This window comes from Anguilla anguilla, chromosome 9, assembly GCF_013347855.1.
Source record: "Anguilla anguilla isolate fAngAng1 chromosome 9, fAngAng1.pri, whole genome shotgun sequence".
NCBI lineage: Eukaryota > Metazoa > Chordata > Actinopteri > Anguilliformes > Anguillidae > Anguilla > Anguilla anguilla.
Genome location: NC_049209.1, coordinates 4,694,348 through 4,713,593, shown reverse-complemented (window position 1 = coordinate 4,713,593; position 19,246 = coordinate 4,694,348). Strand labels below are relative to the sequence as shown.

General features: G+C 46.8%; 2 protein-coding genes across 2 annotated transcripts in view; one reads left to right on the top strand and one right to left on the bottom strand.

The window, feature by feature from the left end:
• Positions 1–4,975, top strand: part of LOC118234954 (glucocorticoid receptor-like) — a 76,267-nt gene extending 71,292 nt beyond the window's left edge. Inside the window, 1 exon segment of the mRNA XM_035431846.1 lies at positions 508–4,975. Within this exon segment, the coding sequence (XP_035287737.1) occupies positions 508–660 (153 nt within the window). The 3' untranslated portion in view covers positions 661–4,975.
• A 3,541-nt stretch (positions 4,976–8,516) lies between these two features.
• The window catches only part of LOC118235913 (rho GTPase-activating protein 26-like), an 87,009-nt gene continuing 76,279 nt past the window's right edge, over positions 8,517–19,246 (bottom strand). Inside the window, exons 21-24 of the mRNA XM_035433801.1 lie at positions 12,444–12,479; positions 10,558–10,668; positions 10,060–10,151; positions 8,517–8,751 (exon numbers count right to left, since the gene is read on the bottom strand). Coding sequence (XP_035289692.1) covers positions 8,663–8,751; positions 10,060–10,151; positions 10,558–10,668; positions 12,444–12,479 — 328 coding nt within the window. The 3' untranslated portion in view covers positions 8,517–8,662. The remainder of the gene's footprint in view (positions 8,752–10,059; positions 10,152–10,557; positions 10,669–12,443; positions 12,480–19,246) is intronic.

Sequence of the window (19,246 nt, the reverse complement as noted above, 5' to 3'; positions counted from 1 at the left end):
GTGGCTACGCACTGGTTTCTCCGGTAGCGCGCTGCCATTGTAGCCTCGAGAAAGTTCATCGGATGGTTCAGTTAACATGCAGCTGTCAAAATAGAGAAGGCTTAAAAAAATGCTGGTTAGGGAAGTCGGCCCTCTCTGCTCGGGGAGGGTGTAATGTGATGTTAACCCTCTAAGGTGTGAGATCGCAAACGTATGAGATTAGAATGCTCTTAACTGAACATTCTAATGCTGATGTCACAATCACTGCTGGTAATTGAAACCGATGGAGTTCTAGAACACTCTACTCTTCAAAGGGTCAATAGCATATTTCTGAAAACGAAGCGAAGAGCAAGCGACAATATTTCATTTACTTTTCCTTACACAATTAGCCTGGCATGGAGGCTTTTTATTTTCTAAGTTCATGGCTAGATTGTGCACCATGGCAATGAAAATGTGCTTTGACTAGACTTGTTCTGCATTAGATGGTAGCTATTAGGCACCGTGCTGAAGCTCTGCTCGTTTCCACAGATGGTCGGGGGGCTGCTCAACTTCTGCTTCTACACCTTTGTGAATAAATCCCTGAGCGTGGAGTTCCCCGAAATGTTGGCGGAGATCATCAGCAACCAGTTACCAAAATTCAAAACGGGGAGCGTCAAGCCCCTTCTGTTTCACCAGAAGTGACTGCCTTACAGTGTATACAATGCCTTAAAAAAAACCCCAACCAGCCCGGCCCGACAGCCCTAAACACACACACATACTCACCTGCGCTCACACACCCACACACACACACACACACACACACATTTGCGCACGCACCAGCTTGCTTACACATCCTCAGAGGAATCCCACGTTGGAGGCGGGGATGCCCGATGGCGCGCTAACGGGCGCTAGCCCGAGACAGTGCGCTAACGGGCGCTAGCCCGAGACATTGTGCTAACGGGCGCTAGCCCGAGATGGCACGCTAACGGGCACTACCCTGAGATAGCACGCTAACAGGCGCCACCCTGAGACATCGTGCTAACGGGCGCCATCCTGAGACATCGTGCTAACAGGGCGCCATCCTGAGACATCGTGGTAACAGGCACTACCCCCGGAGACGTCGTGCTAACGGGCGCTACCCCGTGATGTCGCGCTAACGGGCGCTACGCCGCGACGTCGCGCTAATGGGCGCCACCCTGAGACATCGTGCTAACGGGCGCTACGCCGAGACGTGGCGCTAACGGGCGCTACCCTGAGACATCGTGCTAACGAGCGCTAGCCCAAGACGTGGCGCTAACAGACACTACCACGATACGTGGCGCTATAACGGGCGCTACCCTGAGGACCCAGGAGGGCCGTGAACGAGGACGGCCAGACAAGGAAAACAGGAACTGAGCGCTTCAGAGACGTTAGCGCTCACAAGTCGCTTTAACAGACACACGTTTTTAATTGGCTGGAAAGTACACTCATACTGACACACACACACACACACACACACGAGTTATGCTTTTAAAAACCAATACAATATTTTATATCATTAGAATATTGATTTTATGCATGCACACTGCTAAAATGTTTACAAATATACATCAGAAAAAGGGAAAACACGTGCCTTTTTTAAGCTTTGCTGTATGGTTTTAGAATTCCCCCCCACCTCCACCCAAACTCTAACTGTCCAGGGCAAGTACTTTGCGTACACAATGATTGTTCTTGTGTCCCCCCCCAGCCCCCCTCCCCCAACTTGCACTGGCAGTTCCTGTCCTTTTTCATGTTTTACATTTTTTTTAATAGCCATGTTTCCTGATCTGGGCAGCTGAATGATGGTGAAATAAAACAAGTGATCCTTACAATTATGAATTATGTAAATCCAAAAAAAAAAAATTCTTTTCTTTTTAGCTTAATGTTCCGTGTTAAATTTCTTCGAAATGGCAGCGCTTTCCGGTTTGTGGCCAGCTTCGTTTGTCCTTTAAATCAGAACACACAAACGCAAAACAAAAGGCCTGCAAGGAGGAAAAAAAAAAAAAGGATAAAAATTGATTTACTCTTCTGGTGAAATGAAAAAGAAAAAAAAAAAAAAGCTGCCAGCTTCATGTTTTACACCGTCCACGATTCCTGGAATGTGGTCCGATCCTGCCCGGAACTCTCTCTCCCGCGCTCGAGTCGCGTCCCCAGGTGGAGGGGGCGGGGGGAGGGGGGTGGGTCACGCAGTTCGTGCATCTGGCAGCGAGCCGCGCACCCCGTGTACAGTAGGCTACGTAGATAATCCAGCATTCCCTCCCTCCCTCTCCCTCTCTGTCTCTCTGGAGCAGAAGGCTCGCATCGCAGCCTGCGCACGCGCGTTTCACGCGATTCGCCCATCGACGGGGTCGCGCGAGCACTTTCGCCCGTTTGCGTACGGCCGTTTTAGCCGTCGTCATCGTCGTCTGACCTCCTCGTTAAAACTCTCACTCTCCCCTTTTCTTGTCGATCGATTGGAGGCCGTGGTTCCGCAGAGCTCCCTTAGATCTCTGCACGCACGCGAACTGCTCAAATGCATACGCAAACGACGGCCGAAGAAACGCGTTTCTTGGGTCCGGTTCGTCGCTTGTTGACGCGCCTCCGCCTGTACTCTGCCAGTGCCAAACCGCATTTTCTCATTTGTATTTTAACTATCTGACAATAGCGTTGTCTAACAGTAAAAAATGTTATAAATGTTTATATGAGAAGAGTTTTTAAAAAGAAAGCTGATATAAATATATAAATATATATATATATTTTTTCCTCCTCTGTTAAAGCGTTTTAGTTTAGAAATACTCAAGGTAATCACATGCTTGTGTCTGCTCAGGTTTCCGATATGTGAACGTAGTGGATCGATCCACTTTAAGACGCCATGGACGTGTTGATCAGTTCGAAAACGCATTGCTGGTAATTACTCTCAGCACCATTTGTTCATCATGCCCTTTTATATATACATGTTTTTAGAATATATAGAATAAAGGTGTAAAGATATGTTCAAAGTTTTTAATTAGGTCACCAGAACTTTCCCCCCTCCCGTTAATGCCTGGCTTGGGTTTTGTTTATGCTTAGACAGTGCAACAAAGCTTTTGATTACCTAGAATTGATTGATTTGAATTTTGAAATTGACAGGAAGCGGCAGCACACGCTTTCGCTAAGGTGACCGGTTCTTCTCGTGCTGTATTTGTCAATAGCCGTATGCCTATCTGCTACAGACTAAAGCCATTTTTTCCATGCATAACATCCAGCTATTTTCAATGATTAAAAAACCAGGTATGCTTGTGTGCACCTTTCTTTAATAATGACTTAAGAACATTTTGGAGGCAAACGTCTGTGTGTGTGGAATTAAAAAACATTGTGATTGATGTGACAGTTTTTTTTTTTTGTTGTTGTTTTTATTTTATTTTTATTTTTTTTTAGAATTGTACATTTTCTCGTGTTACGTGTATGTAACGCATCTCCCGGGAGACGGGGGGGTGGGTGTGGGTGTGGGTGGGAGGGGGAGGGTGGGGTGAAGCCAGGTCTCTCTTGAAAGGGATTTGTTGATCTCGTTGGGACCACCTGGTTAAATGAGAATGATACCGACTACGTAATGCCCGCGACTGTCAGAAGCCGCCTTTCTGCGCGTCAAACTAGCCATTAGCATTCAAGCTGAACTGCTAAACTATTGGAGAAAGAGAAAAAAAAAAAAAAAAAAAAAATCAAATATCAGTATTGATATTAGTCACATGATGATTATTCCTCTGATGTTTTTATTCTATTTGTGCTTCACTACAAAGAACTTTATTTTTATGCATTTTGGGTTACTTTCACATACAGTCTCAGAGCTCCCGTTTTGGTATGGATTTCACAAAGAAAAGTTTTTCTAATTTTTTTTCTCCTTTATTCTCTCTGGTATAAATTGAACTTAGAAAAAAGGAAAAAAAAAATATTGAATGATTAATTTTGATGTACTATTCTAACTATATTTATTTCCTATAAGGCCTATTTTGAGGCAGGAGGAAGATCCAGGTAAACAAAAAGGTGATTCAAAAATTTTTGCTCTATTTTGCCAATAAATTTAATCTGGGTGGTATCTTCATTTTAGTGACATTGGTTCACTTGTAATCCATTAAGAATCGGCAGTCAATATTTTTGTTTGCGTTTTTGACCAAGAATAACCATATGCAAATGTATTTAAAGTGTTGATGAAACATGTTTGCTTGTACATAAATGTAAATTAAAGTATCAGTGGGAAAGATTTTATGGAAGAATACCATGTTTTTAATAATAGAAAAATGGTGGGGAGGGAAACAAGTATATTTTGTATCGTTCAACCATTTGACCAAAGCAAAGCAGAGAAATGAGCGTTCATGAGCAGTTATTTTTACAATAGCACTTCTACGTAATTATCAACTATAGCACTTATAAGTTATTTTTTTAATCTAGCTTTTGTAATGGTTTAGGTTTTGGTTTTCTTGTAAATTACTGTGAAGATTAACCAGTCACTTCAAAAAGGTATAAACTGTGTGTGAAAGTAATCTATCAGCAAGAGCCTAAAAAAATTTGCACTACCCTAATACTGGTTGGAAAAAAAAGTCTATTTTGTATAAGATATACATGCAAATATTATCTTCAGAAATTAAGGGCAGATTGTATTTCACTGGTTATGGCTTTCATTAAAGTCTGTTTTGTTTGTTTTTTTTTTGGTTTTGTTTTTTCTTCTCAGTTCTGTAATTGTAATCCAATGTAAAGAATATCCCAATTGTCCATTTGTTTAAAAAGTAGTTTTCTATTACTTCTGTATTACACCTTTTCTGTAGTCAATGTTGATCTTTTCACCTACTTGATTAAATGTTGGACTAAGGTTTCTTTGCTTGGTACTTTTAAAGAGCTTTGGTGATATGCCGAAGCAGTATGGTGGTAAGCTGATAACCGTTGTCGATGGTTTGAAAATTGTTCGCCGGAATGGTTTTCTGTCATGATGAAGAAGTTACAGCTATCAGTCGTTCATATATAATAAATGCGCTTTTCCATCCTGGTGCTCATTTGTCACAACTGTCTTTAAAAATGAACGAATGAATGAATGAATGTCTTTATACATACGAATAGCCCAATGTACGAGTCTCATCTGCTATTGGTTGAATGGATGACACTGTGTTTATACAGTTGTTTTGGCCAGATGAAATATCGGCAGAGATGTCCATAGGAAAATGGCCAGTTGCTGAAAACTACGTCTGTCAAGATTAGTGTTATTTATAATTTAATAAGGAAGTTAATATTTCACATTTTTCTTTTCTTTTTTTCTGCTGTGATTTTTCATTTACCATAGTTTCTAATTAAATTGTCTAAATTATAAGCTATGGGGAATGAGAAATCGCAGGAAAATAAATTTTTAAAATTGAAACTTTTGCTTTTTAAAATATATATAACGAAAATATTTTTATTATTATTTAGCTATAAAACCAGGAATGACACGAAATAAGCCAGTTGATTAAAGTATAAATGCTTTCACTTAGTGTGACCTTTGATTGACCTTGATCTTAAAGAGTTAAGTAATGTAGCATGTAGCCCAGGCTTTAACACTCAAATTTCTTTATTTTTACTGCAGGTTGTCTAGCTAAAGCTAGCAGCCTAGTAGCTTGCTAGCAAGAGATCAATGCTAACGCTAGCTAGTAAGTGACAACACTGAACAGCTGATGTTCAGAAGAAAGACAACACAGCAGACACATTCAGTAAATGTGCTGAGATGACTGTTGGTCAGAAAGAAAATTAAGGGAGGGGGTGGGCAGCGTACCCTACTGTATACATTTTTTTCATAGACATTTTTCATAGTCATAGATTCCATAACAGACTAAGACTGGTAAACGAAGGAAAAGCAAAACGCAGACAGATTATTTTCAAGGAAAATTTTTTTTAAAAATTCTCAGCATTATTTCAATTCGGTGAACTGGAAATATTGTGTGCTTCACAAAATAACTAGCTGAATAAATACTTTATGACGCCTTGTTATTCATAAATGTATAGACAGATAGAGAGACTGACCTTTAACCAGGGAGAGAGGGCAATTGAGAGCAAAGCTCTATTTTACAATGGCGTCCTGAGAATACAGAGATGTAGAAAACACACGATGACAATAACACAGATAAAGAGGGCACACACACAATCTTTTTAAAAAAAATGCCTCTGCGGGACTGGAGTCATTGTGAACTATAACGCTGGTAAACTAGCGCAAGGATTCAAGGACAAACCGGCACGTAGCTTTCAGGATGACTAACAGCAGTTTATGTCGTCTGCGCTGTTCGTCAGGGGAAGTTAAGGTTTCCGTGAATTACCTGTTTATCAAACTGTCATTTTCTGGATGCTTTGCAATGTCAGGCCTCCAGAAGAAGCAATAAAGAGGATGAGTTTGCCAAAGAGGACAAATGGCAGACACACACACACACTCGCACACACTCACTCAGTACATACATGCACACACGCACACACACACACTCAGTACGTAAACATGGACACACACACACTCCGTACATAGACACACGCAAGCACAAAGTCCCTTTGTGTTGGTCTTTAATGGGAAGGAAATCTGTACAATGCTCATATAAATCTCCAATAAAACATTATTAAGGCAGGCTCAAAACTTGACACATTAAAAAAAATCAAATTGCTAAAAAATTAAGTTAGTATGCTACAATAGAAAATATAAAAAAATTTTGTACTTAGAAAAATGATGCCTTATCAAATGCCAGTATTTACAATATGTTAATACCATACACACCCAATAAAATAAAGCCATTTTAGGACCCCATCCTAGAATATTAATTCAATGCATTATAAATAGCAGAGATTACATAAAGATCAAAGTAGCCCATTTTCACAATATATATATATATTTGTAATAATTCTTTTTTTTTTTTTACCATTTCCACATGTATATTGCTGTAAAGAACGTTTTTCCCCAAAAGAAAGTTTAACATATCTTATGCGTCTAAGAAAAAAGAACCTTTTCTCCCCCAGTTTAACGATACCAGATTCTTCATAGTAGTTCCAAGAAAAAATAGACAGAGCATGACAAAAAAAAAAAAAGAAGGGGGGGGGGGGGGGGAAAAATCTTTCAAGAAGCGAGGTGCTGTTTGTTAACAGAAGTTTTAGGCTCAATTGCAACAAAAACCCTGCGTGACACTGAACTGGAGGCATCGCAGTTCATCCGTAAGGTCTTCCATTGCAAGAAAAAAAATGGCGACGGTCGAGGGAGGTGCAGCCAATCACGTTGCACCGTGCTTCGAATCCGATGTTCCCTTTGATGCGCTTTGCACGGTTTGTGATTTGGGTTCCTTTCCCCGGCATGAAGCGAGCCAAATCCTCTTGGAAATTAAAAAAAATAAAATAAAATAAAAACGTTGTGGAATATGGGCCAGTGAGAGGACCACAATCGCAAAAAATCAAAATGGATAAAAGGAATAGCACACACACACACACACCTTCAGAAATATCAGAAATTCTACATATGCTGATAGAAACTGCGCCCGTACTCAACTGAAATGTGGAGTTCCCGGAAAAATAAGTTTTTAAAATATATCATTTTGCATTTTGTACTGTGAAGGAATGCAGCCATTAAGTGGATGTGAGTATATATTTTTTTTTCCACTAATGACACATCAGAAATGGAATTACATCAAAAGCAGACTACAGGACCAAACTACTGGGGGAAAAAAAAAAGAAACTGCTGTAAGATTTAATAGCACTTCACCCGATGCACAGCATGAAAAGTAATTTTTTTTTTTGTTGCAATGGAGGACAACTCTAATGCACGGGAGCTTTGTCTGCTGCCATGGAAACGTGCACAGCAGACCAATCACACAAGTGCGCTTTAAACTGAGGGCGGGGCTTTGTGGTTCCCGCCAGTGTGCTTGCTGCAATTAGGCCACGAAGTCCTGCCGACAGTACAGCCAGTACCCCCCTGCGCCCCCCCCCCCCGAGTTGTGCACTGAAAGGGGAAGTGGGGGCATTCACCAGCTGGTTCCCTCGGCAGAGCAGAAGCAGAAAGCTCAGCGAGAGGAGGGCCTGTGAAGGGAGAGTGAGCCTGCAATCGCACTGCTCTACTCACACGCACGCACACACACACAGGCACGCACGCACGCACGCACGCACACACACGCACACACACGCACACACACACACTGACACACACTCACACATACACACACGCACACACACACACACGCACACACACACTCGCACACACGCACACTCACACACTCGCACACACGCACACTCACACACTCACACATACACGCACGCACACACACTCACACTCGCACACACGCACACACGCACACACGCACACACACACTCACACACACTCACACATACACGCACGCACACACACGCGCACGCACACACACACTGCTCTACACACACACGCATACACGCACGCACACACGCACACGCACACACGCTCTGCTCTACACACACACACACGCACGCACACACACACACGCACACGCACGCACGCACTCACACGCATACACGCACGCACGCACACACACACACACGCGCATGCACACACTCTCACTGTGCACACACACACGCACGCACACACACACACACACACACACACACACACACTCTCTCTCTCTGCTCCCCAGTCAATCTGCAGCCCCTCCAGGGGGCTTTCTTGCGCAGGGCGATCGGGAAGGGGTCAGTGACCCCTGACCCCTGACCTCAGGGGTCACACAAATTCCACATAGTTCTCTGGTATCAGCCCGGTCCTCCCGTCCAGAGTGCCTTCCAGCCAGCCGGGTTCGCGGGAGGGGTGCACTGCGGGAGACAGAGAGGGGGGGGGGTGGGGAGAGAGATCCCGTCAGCACGCGATCGCTACACGCCGCCGCCGCCGCCGCCCGCGGTCGAGCCAGGCCACGGCGGGACACGTGCGGACCGTCCCCGACCGACTCCGGGAGGAACACATCTGTGTGGGGCCCACCCCCCCCCAGACGGGGCGGGGGGGGGGTGAAAATGGGGCCCCTGGGCCCCGTGAGCCCACTGAAAAGGTAAACCGCGGAACGAGGGGCACGCGGGGGGGGGGGGGGGGGGGGGGGGGGGGGCGATCGGACCCCGGCAGACCTCAGACACACCGAGGCGGAGAAGGGAGCGGCGGAGCGAGCGGCGGAGCGAGCGGCGAAGGGAGCGGGGGGAGATTCTGATCCCGCCTCCGCGTCTCTCTGCTCCCGGCTCAGCGGGTCGGGTAACGACGGAAACCCAGACAGCGGGGAGGCGTGTGTGCAATCAGACGGGCGGTAAGACTGTGAAAACACCGCAGAAAACCCGCTTTTACACAACAGGAAGGAGAAAGACCGAAGAACTGAGCCGTTCACTGACGCTTTAGAGAAGACTCCTGAGGAAAGGCACCCTGCTCCTGGAGATCTACAGTCCTGTAGCTTACCATTCCAAACCTAACAAAGCGCTCCTCATTCAACAGCTAGAGATCAGCATTGAGCTGCTGATCAGTATAATCAGGTGTGCCAAATTAGGGTTAAAATGAATACCTACAGGGTGTTAGATCTACAGGAACAGGGTGTGGCAGCCCTGCTCTACTCTACTTTACTTTATTCAGTTTAATTTTACAGGGACAGTGCACATTAATACACATTTCTGTAAATGTGCCAGTTTAGCCAGCACGGCTAATTTTAAACTAGAGACTAAATATTTCCCAGTCATCTCGGATGCATCTCGTCTCTCTTCCTCCCCCTCTCCCCCCCTCTCCCTCCCCCTCTCCATCCCTCTCCCCTCTCTCCCTCTCTCCCCCTCTCTCTCCCTCTCGCTCTCTCTCTCTCCCCCTCTCTCTCTCTCTCTCTCTCTCTCCCTCTCTCCCCATCTCTCTCTCCCTCTGTCCCTCTCTCCCCCTCTCTCTCTCTCTCTCTCTCTCACAGACACCACGCACCCAATCTTCTCGACAGGCTGACTCATCAGCGTCCCGTCCCAATAACAGCCAGACCGAGCCGCGCATCGCCCCCAAACTGGCTGGCTCTGGTCAGAGCAGCTGAGAGGGGGGCTGTAGTTTCACTGTGCGAGCTGCACTGCTGCCTTGCAGGAAGGCCAGCCGCCACGCTGGGATTGGACGGAGCTCACCGTTCTCAAAGATGGTCCCGGCGATGAAGGACAGCTCGGACTCGTGCTCGGCCTTGCAGGCATAGAGGGCCCGCGCTTTCCGGAAGGGGGGGCTGCGGGAGGAGGGGGGGGGAGCGAAAAATCAGCCAGGATAAGGGACACAGCCCAATTAACTAATCAAGAGGAACAGAGAACAAAACACACTCATGCTTGTTAGCTTCCCACAGCTCTCTGTAATGTCTGTTCAGCCCTTTGTGACATCACAAATGTTCTCAACTGAACATTCTAATTCTGATGTCACAATCGCTGCTGAAAAAAGCAGAGGAGTTCCAGAACACGGACTTAGAATTCTGAAATAAAACATTCCAGAAGTCCTACTCTTCAAATGGTTGATACAATGTGCCGTTTATCTCAATACAGTCATCTCAAATTTTGTTGTGCTGGATGTGGAGGGAGGGGATAGGGGGTAGGGGGTGGGGGGGGGGGGTGCAGGAGTGCAGAGTGGGCGGAGCCACCCACCTTAAGGGGGAGGAGTCGCTGGAGGTGGAGGAGGCTGGCTGGGGACTGGAGGGTGCGGAGAACATCGGCCAGGAGGGGGAACGCGGCGAGGTGGGGCTCGGGGAGGCCGGGCTGAGGGCGACAAACACAGGCGGCGAGCGTGAGGCCCGTAACCACGGTAACGGCCGGCCGAGCGACGCGAGCGGCGCTGAAAGCATCGAGGCCACGCCGCGGCACTTCCGCCTCTGCTCCAGTTTTAGCGTGCACGTTAAACAGGAGCTCTGTGTATGGAGCAGGTGGCACAGGCCTATCAGGAGATCGCACGCTCGCTAAAAACACACGCCCCCCAAGGCAGAAAGCACGCCCACTACAGGAACACATCGGTACAAGACACGCCCACCACAGACGGGAGACAGAGTCTTATTTCGACGTGTCCCTTCTACGCCTCCAAAAGGATCAGGAGGCGTGTCACCCGGCAGCGGGCGTGTCTTGTGCTGGTGGGCGTGTCTTGTGCTGGTGGGCGTGTCTTGTGCTGGTGGGCGTGTTCTGTGCTGGTGGGCGTGTTCTGTGCTGGTGGGCGTGTCTTGTGCTGGTGGGCGTGTTCTGTGCTGGTGGGCGTGTCTTGTGCCGGTGGGCGTGTTCTGTGCCGGTGGGCGTGTCTCGTAGGGAGTCAGCAGGCCAGAGGCAGACCCGTCTCTATGACCGGCGCGGTCGTGTGAGGCCCGTAACCGGGGTAACCGCGGCTGGTCGAGAGATGCTAGCGAGGCTAACGCACGCCTGCATGCCACAGCGCATTGCTCCCATTTTTAGCATGCATGCTACATATCAGCTGTGCGCATAAAGCACTGTAATGAGCCTAGCATTTAACATTCATTTAAACTGACAGGTGACTATCAAACCCTGCCCTTAACACACTGAAAAGTCTAATGAGGTAGGACACCACACTGCACAGTAGGCTACAGGCATGAAATTACTGCTGTCACCCTGTGTCAGTGTATACATAATTTCAGATGGCTATCTGGAATGCAGAAAATGGCTGAGCAGTTTGTTTAACAAAAGTTGGCAAAGAAAAAAAAAATTGTGTAAAGATCACCAGGTGGCTATAAAAGTCTCTAAATCTGGCAACAAACAGAGCAAGATGGCAACAGATCAACAGACGCCAGCAGACGATTCAGTACACACACACACACGCACGCACACACACACACACACACACAAGCATGTAAGCACAGAAACCTGCACCTGCACACATAAATACTTCCAAGGCTCTGACAGGAAGTGGACACCGGACTGCAGTAATTGTAATCATGTCATCTGGGTCCATAAATTATGCAAAGCAGCATGTAAACAGGAAGAGGTAACTGGTGGGGGGGATGGGGGGGGGGGGGGCTCTGCTTCCCTCACTGGGGCCAGGAGCCTCTTCCTGGGGCAGGAGAACAACTTCCCAAACCCCACCCCCCCTCCTCCCTCCCCTACCCTCCCTTCCCTAGCCTTCTACACGCTCTCATACGCGTTAGCGCTCCTCAGGTCCAGCACAGGTCTGCACCGCTAAGGCAGAGCCCGGGCGAGTGACTCATCGTTCCGCTCCCTCCGGGGGGGGGGGGGGGGGGGGGGGGTTTGGGGGGGCAGGGGGGGCGTTCGCGGGGTTCCATCGAGGCCTCCGGCTCCCGCAGCCCGCGCTGCGGACCGGCCTCAGAGACGGGCCGGCCTGCGCCGGACCCCCGTGAACGCGAGCGAGCGAGCGAAACGAGCGAAACCAAACGAGCGGGTGAGTCATTAGCGCCTCTGAGTCACGCTCTCTCCTTCCTGCGCCCGTTTCCGAAGGCAACCGGGGGGAGCTCGTGCGTCAGGAGGGTTTTTTAAAGGGGCGGGGGGGTAGGGCGGGGGGGGGGGGGGGGAGACCGTACCTGGTGGGAACGCTGGGTCGGCTCTTCGGGCTCAGCCTAGACGTGGAGAAAGGAGAGAAGAGCAGAGCATTAGCGTCATTAGCATACGCCGCTGGGCGCTACGCTAAAGAGCAAGCCCAGCCAATCAAATGCAGAAATCACCGCTTACATGAGAGCTGGCTGATCGGCTAGACTGGGCCGGTAATGCTAAGTGGCTGCCAGCACAGTGGGGGGAAAAAAAAAAGAGTGCTAGCAGGCTTGAATCCACCTCTCTTTTTTTTTATAGTCTGAGACAAAGCAGGAAAACTCACTTGAAATTTTTAATGATTAAAATGAAAACTTAAGTCATTAAAATTCCCCCCAGGAGGAAAAGGCTGTTTTTGTTCGGAAAATCTAGATCGCGACCACATTGCAGTAATTCCAAAAAGCCTGTAACATTTCTCAACCCCCCCTCGCCCCACCCCCCCCTTCCCGCCTCCACCTCTCTTGGACAGTTGGGCAAATTAACATGCAAGATGCATCTAGCAGGACGGCGCATTGTGGGCACGCATGTGTAATGCGGCGCATTCCCTGCGCGTGAGCACGTGGACGCACGGACGGGCGCGTGCGTGCGTGAGGGGTAAGAGAGGCCCCGTGAACCGCGGGAGCGAATCCTCACACCCCCTCCCCACCGCCCCCCCCCCCCCCCACACGCTAATCCAATCCAGTCATCCCAGAGCGTGCTCTCGAACCGCGGACAGACTGTGACTACTGGGGCAGTGGGGGATCTGTTGTCATGGAAACCATTGAGAGATTCTATTGATAGAATGTGGCTGGGAACACCGGTAAAGGTCTGCCTGTTTGTTTCTGTTGTTCACTCTGTTTGACGCAAGGCGGTCCGCCACCCCGGACTCCCTGCCCCTGCCCCTGCTCCAGCTCCGGCTCCGGCTCTGACATGGGTGTGCGTTCGTTTACGCCTCTGAAGGGGTGGGCACCTCGGAATGTTCTTTCAGAATTTCAGAAGTCAGTGTTCTAGAACCCCCACCGCTTTCAGTTACCAGTAGTGATCGTTACATCAGCCGAGAACATTCTAATCGCACATTCGTGATCTCACGCCCTTAAAGAGTTAACGCAGGGGGAAGAAAGTTTTAGGCACTGCGATTGGGGGAAGGGCAGGGGGAGGGAGGAGTCAGCCGGCTCTTTTTTTCTTTCAGCGCACGTGTCCGCAGTGCACCATCCTACCACAGTCAGTCATCCAAGCCGTCGGCCAGCAAGCGATGCCTGACAGACTACAGCAACAGCCTCAGACAACAAAATCACCTCTGAGCTGTTTAAGCTCCACTGTATCTACACAACAGGGGGATGGAGGAGATGTGCAGTGTGTACCTTCGTGAAACGTACACAGAGCTTAAACATGTAATTAGCCTGGTAGCGGTGCCGCAGCCAAAGTGCTACCGTAGAGAAATCAAAACAAACCAGAACATCCACTGATAAATTACAGGCTTGCGAAGGGCCGAACAAAATCAGTACCACTGCTCCAGTATTTTGTCGCGACGGTGCACCTTGCTCCATTTGTCCGTGGAAAGTACTTCCCATGTATTCGGTATAATGAAAGCAAAAACATGCAGTCACTACATTTTAACATACAAATATACTGATAGTTTTAGACCATTGATTGTCTCTACATTCAAAGTAGTGTTACTCATAATTAGCATAATAGTAGAATTTATGCTGTAAATACATAAAATGTATATACTTGATATTGACAATACAATGAGTTGAACTACTGCCTTAGTTAACATGACAATATAAAGATACAAAAGTACTGACAAAGCATTAACACTAATGTTACCTAATCACTAAAAAAATGCAATAATAGTTGTTAGCATAAATGACACATTATCCACTAGAAAACAAAAACCCTTTTATAAAATGCACTGTTGTTAACTGCAGTTTAAGGAAAGTCAGTTAACATGGTTAGCTGATGATCAAATTAAGCAGCATTACAATCATAACTAGCAGAATCTAGCTATGGCCATGTTGCATGAGCAATTACAACTGAAGCTACAATTTTGCATCATTCCCTCAAAAAATGTGTCTTAATTATTGCTTTTTGGACCCTGGTACATGTACTGTATACCACATTCCATAATATTCTTTGACGTGGTTATATGTTAAAATATATATGTTAAATATTATACACAAATTATCATTTGTTTTACTGTTTTAGCCTTAATATTTGCTACCAGGGCCCAGATCTGACAGCACTGCTCCAGCAGTAAGTTATTTGTCGTGTTATGGCAACGCAGATGATCTGTGTAAAGATTGTCGCGCACGTGCATGTTTCAGTACTCGTTTCGGTTCTTCACAAGTTATTTTCACAAGCAAAAACAGACCCGCACACCGTCGACACAATCGACACGCTGAAAGAAATTAAATAAGACGGTATAAGTACCGGCCATAGCATTTGGAGCTTCGAAACAGCAGGTGGTGAAATCTGAGCATTATTATGGTGTCATCACACAGTGGTTTGAGGTCAAAGGTCACCTCTAATGGCTCGGCTCTGTTTCCAGATTTACACCATCTAAACTTGACACTGAGAACGATGGCTTGACCCAACCACAAAAAAAAAAGAAAAAGAAACTGATACTGGGATTCAAACAACTTAACTCACAGTTGCATGTGTCAAGCTCCTGCATTATCTTTTTAGCTTTGGTCCGCATATTTCGAATACTGAATACCATAATTGAAAATATAGTCACAATTCATTTTAAAATATAAAGTATTGGAATATTATTGGAAATTAATTCAAACTGCTTTTTGACCATGGTAATGGAATACAAACGGTATTCTGAAGCATTTTATTTCATGGCTGAGTGAGAATACATTTTCTGCACATTTGCAGGAGATTTCAAAAATGTTTTCAAAATGTTTCTCAGAAATGAGATGGAAAAAAATACAATTAGTGCTACAAAAAAGGTAATGTGTGAAAAGGTCACCCCAAGTTCAAGAGCACATTTTAAATGTTCTTTAAAAGACTGAATTTTTGCCAACTTAGCAGCAGAATACAAATAACACACATTTAATTCTGTTAATGTAATAGTCAAGGACACTTACAAGGGCTTACACATAAAAGCCAGCAACACAGACATCACACACTGCCCTTAATGGGGTCAGCAAGATGGTCACTGCACATTCTACCCACACACACACACACACACACACACACTCGCTGCTCTACCCACACACACACGCACACTGCCCTTAATGGGGTCAGCAAGATGGTCACTGCACATTCACACACACACACACACACTGCTCTACCCACACACACACACACACACACACACACTCGCTGCTCTGCCCACACACACACGCGCTACGGTTGCCAATTGGCAGCGGTTAGGCGGAGGGAAAGAGTGAGATCATGGGCCGCGGCCCGTGTGAGAGCGAGCAGACGGGTCCTGGGGAGGAGATCTCCTTCCACTTTCCACATTAACCCCGGCGGACACACGCTTCGGGGTTTTCTTCCAGTGGGGGTTTTTTTTTTTCTTCGCGGCTTCCCAAACACGAGCGTCCGATGTGTCCCGCTCGCCCCCCCCCGGACGGTCACCGATCGGAGCGGCTAAAACGGGCAGGTGGAAGCCTTCGCGGTCGAGTTCCCCCCCCGCCATTCGAGCATAGCGGCGGACGTTGCAAGGGCACAGAAATAGACCAGGGCCCCCGAAGCTCCCGAAAACGCTTTCATTAGCGGATAGCTGCCCTGGGGGGGAGCGAGGAGGGGGGAGGGGGGGGGTCTGAGATTCCTGACAGTAGATCTGGTGTTGGGCCGACGGACAGGCCACTTGTGGCAGTTGACCCGGCTATTTAAGTGCACGGCAGGACAGCAACCGGAGCTGCCAAGTTAGCGACCGATGCTATATTTAGGAAATAGTGAGATTCCACCCACAAATCCCCCCCCCCAAGATGAGAACGGTCAAAGACATATTCTATTTTTACTCAAGTTTGGCAAGTTGGTTATCAGCTTTAAAAAAATGTAGACTGGTATGCATGGCATGATTTAAAGAAAAAATAATAATAATAATAATCATGTTTATGCCTGTTCCATCAGAGTAGTCTGCACACTGACTGTAACACGGTCACTGAAGCTTTACTGACAGAATAAGTCCACAGAACGTTTAGAACTGATACCACGTTCCCATGAGCCGGTGTTTAAAAAAGCAGAAGGCTTGGACGACCGTGCGATGCTGTCCATGCGTGGGCTGCAGCGACATCCCATAATGACTTAACCGGGCGATCGGAGTCCTTTTTAAGGGACGAATTAAAGCAAAACAAAATGTCTTTTTCCTCTCGTTAAATGCATATGCAGTTACATATGTTCACTGCGGTAGCGATATATGCCAACTAAAACTTGGCTCACTTTCTTAAGTTTTGAAGAAAAAAATAAAACTAATGTTTTTGCGATTTTGTCATGTTCAGGAAATCCAGTCCAAAATACCAGATTTTTGTATTGCAATAACACTTCCATCCAGTGATCCACCAGTATCTGAGATACTAAGGTTTTTCAAATTAACAATGGGATCACAAAGTATGTAAAACACAGGTCTCTTAAGATACACTTGCTGAAAAACGAATATTGCGTTGATGCACTGACTTACTCTCAAAGTACCTTCATATGTGTAAATATGAGGTTTTTGTATATTTCCCATATTAACCAAGAGAGGAGCTCTTTTCAGCTACAGTATTCAGAGAGGGCTCGCTTACAAATTACAGGAATCATTACATTACATTACAGGCATTTAGCAGGCGCTCTTATCCAGAGCGACTTACACAACTTTTTACACATCCATTTATACAGCTGGATATATACTGAAGCAATGCAGGTTAAGTACCTTGCTCAAGGATACAACAGCAGTGTCCTACCTGGGAATCAAATGTGTGACCTTTAGGTTACAAGACCAACTCATTATCCATTATACTACACTGCCGCCTAGTCTGGGTGTTTGTATTATTACCTGCAGACTGTGGGGGGAAAAGAAAAACACCTCTTCATTTTTGGGTACACATCTCCATATATGAAAGGCAGTCACAGACATTTGTTTCAGTTCTTCCACCTACTGAAGAGAAACTGAAGCAGTGTTTCAGACAACCACCAGGGACCTGACTGGAAAAAAAAGTTTAAATATTTTTTTATAAGTTTTTATATAATACAAGTGTCTTGGATGACATAAACGCAGTGATAATATTTTCAAAACTACCATTTATTTTATTTTCCTTGAATGTCACTTGTAGTGTACATTTCAGCACAGTAGAATATATGGTTCTTAATACTGAGACCAGAGACTCCCCTACAGAGGACAAATTTAAATAGCCTGGTCTTATGAGAACATGTCAGCCCCATGGGATGTACGTACTAAGGCCAGATCCACAGAAGGGAGACAAAGGATTTCAACAGAATGAAAATCTGCACACCAAATTCATTCACTTCACAAGAGAAGGAGTCCAAAACACCTACATAACTTCACAAGTGCTTTGGTGGAAAACCAAACGGTCAGCATTGTCACGCAAAACCCAGCTCCAAACCCTCAAAAGCATTAAAGGGAGATTCAATTCATTTTATCCTTATACTAAAAATGAAAGGAATATTTAATTTTATTAATATTTCACCTCACTTCCATATTTCATATTTATTATCCTTTGTGGCGAGTTTGCTGTGTTTTAAAACAACAAGAATGGGAGTGAATGAGAACTGGAAAACTGGCACGGTTGGTCACCGGGGACGTCCGATGTCGCTAGCATTCGCGCTACGCACGTACGACGGGGGGTGAGCGTCGCAAAAAAAATGACTCGTGTTACACAAGAGAAGCGAAAATACCCCTTTAAGGATCGAGTGTGTGTCACCCCAGGGGGTGAGCCGAAATGGCCTGGAGCCTCAGCGGGAAGCCTTCACCGACGGGCGCTTTTAAAATTTTTTTTACTCGTGTGGCCCAGGGATGGTTGTGGCCCCAAACGGCTGTATAGGGCGTTTATGCCAGCTGAGTACAAGCTTTGGACAGAGCTCCCCCACTGGGTGCGGGAGGAAGAGCGACAGCAAAGATCTGGGTGGGGTAACCGGCCATCTAAAAAGGGGTTTTTGTGACCCCCCCCCCCCCACCCCCAACCTGATGCGCCCAACGTATCAGGCCCCTGTGTTGCTCACACCCCTCTAATTCTCACATTCAAAAAGCGCAGCGATGACGACGACATTCTTTTACGTTCTAATGTGACACAAGATCGGGAAGCCGCCGTTTCCTCAAACGAAACGTGCTTCCAAATTATCCGAGAGGCTCTCCCTCTCTCTCTCTCTCTCTCGCCGTCGTGAATTAATCCCGCTTCCCAGGTTTTTTTTCCGCGCTTCCGTCAATCGGTCGCGATAGCCCTCGGTCGCGGTCTGCCGGGCCCCTGGGCACCATGCGGGAGCGGATATCACCGCTTTCACGGACAGATTAAACACAGATTACCCTATTACTCCTCCGCCGCCACCATCCATCGGCCCCTCGGCCCCTCGGCCCCCCACGGCACCAGAGTCACCGGATATTATCAACCGCCTTAAACGGATTAAGACCGGCATCTGGGACTCACTGGTGTGGTGGAGAATGAGAGACCATGTCTCTCTCTCTCTCTTTCGGCTGTTCTCCTCCCATTTATCCGGGCTTGGGACCGGCACTGCGAATGCACTGGCTTGCGCATCCTCAGCGGCTGGATTTTTGGGGCATTGGCCGGGATACGAACCCGGGCCTCCAGCGTGGCAGGCGAGAGCTCTACCACTGAGCCCCCAACGCTCCTAGAATGAGAGATTATGTCTG